This window comes from Leptopilina heterotoma, unplaced genomic scaffold (assembly GCF_015476425.1).
Source record: "Leptopilina heterotoma isolate Lh14 unplaced genomic scaffold, ASM1547642v1 Lhet_135, whole genome shotgun sequence".
NCBI lineage: Eukaryota > Metazoa > Arthropoda > Insecta > Hymenoptera > Figitidae > Leptopilina > Leptopilina heterotoma.
The window spans coordinates 3,944,260-3,953,446 of NW_025110854.1; the positions used below are offsets into that span (position 1 = coordinate 3,944,260).

The 9,187-nt window shown below is 33.3% G+C and overlaps 1 protein-coding gene across 1 annotated transcript; it reads left to right on the plus strand.

Moving 5' to 3' along the window:
- The first annotated feature begins 6,266 nt into the window (after positions 1-6,266).
- Positions 6,267-7,046, plus strand: LOC122497641. The gene is made up of 3 exons (XM_043604883.1): positions 6,267-6,344; positions 6,407-6,568; positions 6,828-7,046. The coding sequence occupies exons 1-3, from the start codon at positions 6,267-6,269 to the stop codon at positions 7,044-7,046; spliced, it is 459 nt and encodes a 152-aa protein (XP_043460818.1).
- Positions 7,047-9,187: the final 2,141 nt, after the last annotated feature.

The following is a 9,187-nucleotide window of genomic DNA, read 5'->3' on the forward strand; positions in this document are numbered from 1 at the left end:
TTGAAACTTGTTACTCGAGGGTTTTTGGGGTCGCTGATTACGAATCTCAAGTCATATTTCAGAAATTCAAAATGGCGGATCCAACATGGCGGCTATTTTTTTCAAAATTTATCGGATTTGCATAAAACCTGTTACTTGGGGGTTTTTGGGGTCGCTGAAAACTAATATGAAATCAGATTTTAAAAATTCAAAATGGTGGATAATTTCTTACTTCATTCATCAAGCTGAATGAATTGTCTATCAGTTAGTCTTTGCAGTCAGTTGTTTTACAACAACATTGAATTGCATTTCCTTTAGAAAGTATATGTGACCCCATCTGAGAAAGGGACCTTATGGCCAAAAAATCGATTTTTTTATTTTGACGGGGTCTTACACTTTAAGCTCCTTAAAATGTTATGCAGGTAGTCCTGGGTTAAAACAGAAATTTTTGCAATTCTTTAAACAAATAAAATATTTTTACTTCAAAACAATTTTTTAATGAAAATATACTCAATGAAAATAATTTTTAGATATTTTCGCTTAAAATAAAAAATTTGAATGAAAAACTTTAAACGCATTTTACTCAAAAAGTTGAGTTTGTTTATAATGTCCCTTTTCTCGGACGCGGTCACATATTGTTTCTTACTTTATTGACAACAGCAGAAAGACATAGTTTCTCATACAGCTGCATTGGATTGACTATTATTCAGCATCATTTTATTATATTTATTTTTAACATTTTTAGAACATCCACCAAATATCAGTTCTTTTATAACTTTGAAGCTTGGATATTGTGGTCGCGATATTTTATGGTAAAGAATTTTTCTGGTTACTGCTAACATGAAAAAAAAATCATTTTTGAATCAAAAATGTCAAAAATCTGTATTTTTTCCAAAGAAATGGCCACAACTTTTAGGAATTTTTGTTTTTTGCAATTTTGATGACAGATTCTGAAAGAGCGATAAAAAATACGTCAGAAAATGTTATTCCGAAAATTTTCTACATGTCTAATAACCAAAATAATTAACGTTGAAAGTGATTCAAAAAAGCGTCCGTCCCGGCGTTAAAGGGTTAATATAGAGGACACTAGTTACTCCCGTGTGACAACAATCGTTAGTTCATGGCTACGCTTCGTATAGAATAGAAGTCGCTTGACGATAATTTACTTTTCTAATAAATCTCATTACTGTGTATTTGCTGGGTGTTTACGTTTATTTAATCATATCGACAACAGGTTATGGGCCCAGGTACGCCTAAAATTCTACATGCACGCGATTAGTTTTCGTAAAGCTATAAAACGGTAAACGTAGTGACGATTATTTTTTAGAGGTAAGCGTGCTTTCGGAGAGACGGGAAAAATGAGGGTGTTTTCGACGTCGTCGGTCGTACCGGTCAGTTGCCACATAAAGGTGCTCAAACTGTTAATTTGAGATTATTTAGTTTAACCTAAATAGTAAGGTTCGAGGTCCTTACAAAGGACAACTATGATACCTGGAAGCTCCAGATGCGTGCTCTCCTAATTAAAAATTATGCGTGGGGTACGCAAGCGGAACAGTCGTGAAAAAAGAAGTTCCTGCCCAAAACCCAGACCCAGCGACACAAGAAGCTGCAAATCTGTGGACGGACGCCGATCTAAAAGCATAATCGGATATTGTGCTCGCGATTAGCCCATCGGAGATCAGGCTCATTAAAGATTGTGTTACAACTCGAGAGATATGGGTAACATTAGAAAACACCTACCAGTCTAAGGGACCTGCGAGAAAAGCGTCATTTCTCAACCCGCTAATGTCCTTGAAAATGAAAAATGGCGAAGACGTTAGGCAGCATTCACAGTCCTTTCTCGAAATCCTTGACAAGTTGGCAGAACTGGATATATCGATTAACAAAGATTTGTTAGCCATCATGTTTTTGCGAAGTCTACCGGAGGACTACGAAAACTTCCGATGCGCCATATCTTCACAGGACGAGCTGCCATCGCTTAAAACACTTCGAATCAAAGTCATCGAAGAATCAGAAGCGAGATAAGAGACGAATCAAAGATTGTCACATAACGCGATGCTTGCTACGAAACTCGAGAATAAAAAGGACAGTGTGATAAGATCGGATTCGAAGATGAAATGTTACAACGGAAAAAAAAGACACCGAGCGCGAAACTGTCTAAGCGGGAAAAATCCCAGTGTGCACGTTCCGGCACAATTCAGGAACCGTTCTGTAACTGTTCTTTATTTCTATTAACTGTAACAGAACAGTTCCAGAACGTGCACACTGGGATTCGTCTAACCAATCTGCAAGTGTCACCGAGGATATAAGTATTCTTATAAAGCCGGAATCATCGATAAACTCCTTGGAAGACTGGCACAGGCGGATAAGTCATCTAAATGTCCAATATCTACGGGATGCTATCAAGGAAGCACGGTGGTCTTCAAGCACTTTTAGGTTTACCTAAAATGAGTCAAAATTGTGCTAACGCAGTTTTATCTGGAATCGGCCCAAGATTCCAAATTTTCATTTCCGAAAATCGTAGCTGATTCTTTTTTCGAAAAAAAACATATATATATATATTACTAGGGGGGCTCTGACCCCCTGCGGGCTTCGCATGCCAACCCCCTATTTCTATTTTTATATTTATTTTAATTTTAATTTTTATAAATTTAAAATAATGTTTTCTTATATGAATGCATCATAATAAATTACATACAACCCCCTATCTGTATTTTTTATATTTATTTTAATTTTTATAAATTTTAAATAATGTTTTTTTAATATGAATGCATCATAATAAATTACAATAAGTATATGACAAAGTACACATGGATTTTTAAGTAATGGAACAATCGTTATTGACCTTTTTTTAACCTTATGTGAAAAATTAGATTAAATTTTGACTCTTTTTAATTTTAAAGTTATGTTTGCTTTCCCACCTATTATTTTGACCTAATTTTAACGTTTTATTTTTACTCTCTCACCTATAACTTTTGAACTAAGTTTGAGGTTATGTTTACCCTCTGAAAGAAAATAAATTTTAATAGAATTTTTAAAAATAGATGTCAGTTTATAACATCTTTTATTGATTAAAACATACTATTAAAATTTAGGTCAAACTTCTTTTAACCTATATAAGTAAAAAATTTCGTCAAATTTTAATATAAGGTAACGACCTCTTGAAGAATCCTAATTAATTTGCTTTTTTGATATGTAGGTTAAAAAATATGTCAAATTTGACTTAAATTTTGAAGACCCTTTTAACTGCTTAAATTTTGGGCCCTTAAAATTGACCTACATTTTGAGGGCAGAGGGAATTGTTTTTCAATTTTTTACCTGTAGGTTAAAACTGTCCTTCAAATTGACATAAATTTTAAGAGAAGAGGGATTAGTTTGTCAATTTTTGACCTGCAGGTTGAATCTGCCTTTAAAATTAACCTAAATTTTGCGATCAGAGGGAATTGTTTGTCAATTTTTGACCTGTAGATTAAAACTGCCCTTAAAATTGACCTACATTTTGAGGTCAGAGAAAATTGTTTGTGAATTTTTGACGTTTAGGTCAAAACTGCCCTTAAAATTGACCTACATTTTGAGGGCAGAGGGAATTATTTGTCAATTTTTACCTGAAGATTAAAACTGCCCTTTAAATTGACATAAATTTTAAGGGCAGAGGGATTAGTTTGTCAATTTTTGACCTGTAGGTTAAATCTGCCTTTAAAATGGACCTAAATTTTGAGGGTAGAGGGAATTGTTTGTCAATTTTTGACCTGTAGGTTAAAACTGCCCTTAAATTTGACCTAAATTTTGAGGGCAGAGCGATAAGTTTATCAATTTTTGACTTTTAAGTCAAAACTACCCTTAAAATTGACTTAAATTTTGAGGGCATATTAGTTAGTATGTCAATTTTTTACCTGTAGGTTAAATCTGCCTTTAAAATTGATTTAAATTTTAAAGGCTGAGGGATTAGTTTGTCAATTTTTGACCTGTAGGTTAAAACTGCCCTTAAAATTGACCTGAATTTAGGTCAAATGTAACTTGTTTCTGACTATGGGCCTACCTTAACAGTGGGCCAACCTTGACTATGTTCCCTCTACTATAAGGGGCCCTTAGAAATCCTGACTCTGCGGCGGCTGCGAAATGTTTTTATATAATAGGATTTTAGTCAACCTCTTAAAATCGGCCAAAAATATTTTTTTCTATTCTGTATCGAAAAAAACAGATGCGTATTTTTTTAATTTTGTTTAATTGTCCAAATTTTCGAGTTATGAATTTTCGAAATTTTGGACTTGTAATAATTGTAGACCCATATTCAGTAGCTTATAAATCCGAAAATATTGAGTTTAAGAAAAAGTTGTCAAAAAACGAAAGTTTTAGTTTTCTTTCGACTTTTAAGAAATGTAAACAAAATTTTTTTTTAAATTTTTTAAAACATTTTTTTATAAACAAATTAATTTTTTTAACTTTAGGCCGGATTTTTTTTTATTTTTCTAAAATTTATTTGTTCCTCATAATATTGAGAAGATTTTTCAAAAAAAAACCCGAAATGGCCTTGATGTGTTAAATGAGTTTTAAAACATTTTCAAAAATCACTTGCAAGCATCACAGAGGGATTATTTTACAATTAACTTTTAAAAATGTCTACAGCGTAGACTCTTTAATTTAAGACAAAAAACACTCAAATAGATATAAAATTATACGCTGTAGACATTTTTAAAAGTTAATTGTAAAATAATCCCTCTGTGATGCTTGCAAGTGATTTTTGAAAATGTTTTAAAACTCATTTAACACATCAGGCCCATTTCGGGACTTTTTGGAAAATTTCCACTATATTATAAGGTATAAATAAATTTTAAAAAAATAAAAAAAAAATCTGGCCTAAAGTTAAAAAAAATTAATTTGTTAATAAAAAAATTTTTTTTTAAATATACAAAAAATTTTTAATAAAAAATTTTTAAAAAATTTTTTGTTTACATTTCTTAAAAGTCGAAAGAAAACTTAAACTTTCGTTGTTTGACAACTTTTTCCTAAACTCAATATTTTCGGATTTATAAGCTACTGAATATAGGTCTACAATTACAAGTCCAAAATTTCGAAAATTTATATCTCGAAAATTTGGACAATTGAAACAAAAATAAAAAAATACGTATATCTGTTTTTTTCGATACAGAATAGAAAAAAAATATTTTTGACCGATTTATAGAGGTCGACTAAAATCTCACGTGGAATTGCCCATATATATGTTTTTTTCAAAAAAAGAATCAGCCACGATTTTCGGAAATGGAAATTTGGAATCTTAGAACGATTCCAGATAAAACTGCGTTAGCACAATTTTGACTCATTTTAAGTAAACCAAAAGTGCTTGAAGACCACCGTGGAAGGAAATATTCAAGGTATTAAAGTCAACAACGTAAACGAAGAATTCGAGTGCAGCACGTGTGCCCTAGGAAAAATGTGTCGGATCCCATTTCCCAAGGAATCAAACAGAATGACAAGTGTAGGGATTCAATTCACACGGACATTTGTGGTCTCATGCGTGTTCTTTCTCATGGGAAAAAGGGATATTTTCTCACTTTCATCGACGATTCGTCTGGATGGTGCGAGGTCAGATTCTTATGTCGAAAAAGCGAAGTTCCCGAAGAATTTGACAAATTTCAAGCACTGATGGAAACGCAAGAAGGGAAGAGAATCAAAGCACTACAATCTGATAATGGCAGAGAGTATGACAATCACACCCTGAACGAGATACTCCTAAAACACGCAATCCTGAGACGACTTACTGCTCCATACAATTCACAGCAAAATGGTGTCTCGGAACGTCGAAATCGAACCCTCATAGAGACAGCAAGATGCTTGTTGATTGAATCAGGATTTCTTGATGCATTTTGGGCAGAGGCTGTTAACACAGCGAATTTCATAAGAATCAGGTCACCGTCTAGAAAATTAGGAGGAAAAACGCCGTTTTATATAACCACGTTATCGAGAAGGGATTTTTCTTGGACACAGTGCGGAGTCAAAGGCATACAGAGTATGGGTGAACTCTGAGAAGAAAGTAATAATTTCGAGAGACGTCAGATTCACCGACAGACTCGGTGGCACGCCAGATCCAAAATCTGGAGACGTCTTTCTAATTGACGAGATTCCTCGAGAGCAGTCATCACAAACACACATCAGTCTGGCACAAACATCTAGACAAAGAACTCCGAAAATTGAGAGCTAGATCAACTAACTCGGACCCATGTGTATATTTAAAATTTGAAGACAAAGAATTAATAATTATCGTTATTTACGTGGACGATTTGTTGATCATGTGTCAGGATGACGAGAAAATTCCGAAACTTACGAGCAGTCTATCAAAAGCTTTAGAAATGAGAAACATCGGTGATGTAAAACGCTGTCTCGGGGTGGATTTCAATACGAGTGATCATGGAATACTTATCAATCACAGGACGTACATCACCAGTCTTCTTTAACGCTTTGGAATGACGGAGTGAAATCCGGTTTGAACACCACTCGATCCGGGTACACAATTAACCAAGGACAAAGTTTGGAAAGAGTCGAAAGGGAAAATTCCGCCTTATTGAGAGCTGGTTGGATGCCTGTTCTACATGTCAGTTTCAACACGCCCGGATTTGTCTCGCACGGCTTGCGTTCTCAGCCAGTTTAACGATTGTTTTGGGAATAAACTCTGGAACGCAGCAAAGCGGGTATTAAGATACCTGAAAGGTACAATTGATCTTGGTATTTTTTACAGGCATGGTGGCAGAAAAATCAACGGGTATGTGGATGCCGATTGGGGAGATTCCATTATCGACAGGAAGTCATACACAGTCAACGTGTTTCTTTTGAGTGAAGGTGCCATCGTGTAGGATTCCAGGAAGCAGCCGACCGTCGCACAATCCAGTACCGAGGCCGAGTACATGGCCATGGAAAAAGCGGCTAAAGAAATTATTTACCTTTGGCGATTTCTTTTGGAGCTTGGAGTATCTGATGCTAACTCGATCGAATTACAAGTGGATAATATGAGTGCTCAAAAATTGGCAGCTAATCCCGCTTTTACAAGAAAAATGTATGCTTCAAAGGGTTAATCAACATTTTTTAGATATCCCTGCATTGGTATAATATTTTAGACTTCTCTATATAATTGTTAATAATGTTGTTCAGTATTTTGCGAAAAAAATATTCGACAAATTATCAATGTAATGATTATGTTGATTCACAGTTTTTATAATAACGCCATAATAATAGCCAACTTTCAAACTAATTTAATTGGCTCATAGTCCTAAAAATTAATTGTCTGTTGAAGAGAATTTTAGAGAACTACACTGTAAAAACAGTGTCTCAATGTAAGACGTTTTTGTCCTCAAATGTTTCAAAACTGGGGACAAAACGTCTTACATTGAGACACTTGTTTTTACAGTGTAAAAGGAAAAATTATATTTAAGAAAAAGATAATTATGAAGAAGCAAAAAAATATCAAATGAGAATCAAGAGAAGCAAAAGTGTATCAAAAAAGGATCAAGAGAATAAAAGAGAATCAATAGAGAACCAAAGGAGAACCAAATATGCAAAAGTTAAAAAAATTGTAAAAAAAATTTGATTGTAAAATACAATCAACTCTTGATAAGACAAACTCGAAGGGAAACCGAAAAAACTTTGAGTTATTGAAAAGTTTGAGTTATCAAATGTTAATAATGCTTATAAGGAATGAACGGGACCCAAGAATTACTTTGACTTACCGAAAAATTTGATTTATCGCGCTTTGTCTTATCGAGAGTTGACTGTATGTAATTGTATATTATTGAACGTAGAATATTTTAAGCTTTCGAATAGTATATTTGCTAATTTTCTGACATTTGTTTTTACAGAAAAATCGTGATTTAAACATTTGTAGGTATGCTTTTGGGCCATGCACGTGGACCCGTACCGATAAATAGTTGTGCGAAAGTTTAATAGACTTTTTCTTGAGTTTGTGGAATAAGTACTACTGTCTTTGTGTATAGAGGTGCTTTCTTTTATGCGTGACAGCCCTGGTAAAAAATTTGGACTAATTCCGGATTAAATACGGATAGATTAGATCCGAAACAAGTATGGAACAATTCGAAATCTATATGCCAAAAATTCGGAATTTGTCTACAACAATCCAAATTATGTTCGATCAAACGCTCTATTCGCTTGCCAGTTCTGGGCCATTATTCAGTCATAATGGTTTTCGCACTTAGGGCATTATTTAAAAATTTTAAGCATTATCTTTTTACTTTCCTTAAAATTTTGATTTTTCTTTATTAATTAAAATTAATAATCATCAAGAAAATTACTTTGAATGTAATTGGTTAAATTCCAATAAATACTGAATATGGAAAACTTATAAAGGTACTGAAGAACACGTCGAAGACGGGTATCGCAGCTAGTATGTAAAAAGTCCAAAACAATCCGGATTTAATCCATGATTAAATCCTTAACCGACCAATTATGAACGGTTAAATTGACATTAATTATTAAATAAATTTTAATTGGAGTAAGTGAAAATAAGTCTGGTATAGGTAATAAGGAATTTGTAAATATATTCAATCCATAGACAGTCGAAAACAATCCATATTCAATCCAATTCAATGACTTAATCCGGATTCAATACAGTCAAAGAAAAGTGAGGTTAAGGTTAAATCTTAATACGATATCAATCTAAAAGAATTAAAAATCTTTATGCAAAGTATCCGGTTAGAATTTATCACAACCTGGACTTCATCCAGTTAAAAAACAATTTTTATTAAATTCGGATAAATTCAAACTATAATTATAATTTCGTATGACAAAAACCTGGCCATAGCCAGATTAATTCCGGACTTAATTCACTGGTTAAACCAACCAGATTACTTCTGCATTTACTAGTTGCATATGATCTGACGAACTTCGGACTAAACCTGACTAATTACGGATTCAATAGTTATAAAAAACTGTATTGAGTTCAAACTTAATTCAGGGTGAAAAACTCCTTAATAAACCGTACTCTTGCGGACAAATTCCGGATTCAGGGTATTTACGTATGATAAATAAAATATTTACTTCTGCAGTCAATTTGTTTTTACAAATTTACTAGTATTATAAGTTCTTTTTTCAATATTATAATTAATACTGATGTGTGTTAGTTTTTTTGTCATTTCTTTTCGTGGCACTTCATAAATTCTATTATGAATTTGAAATCCCATGCGGGCGTGGTATAGCGGTTAGT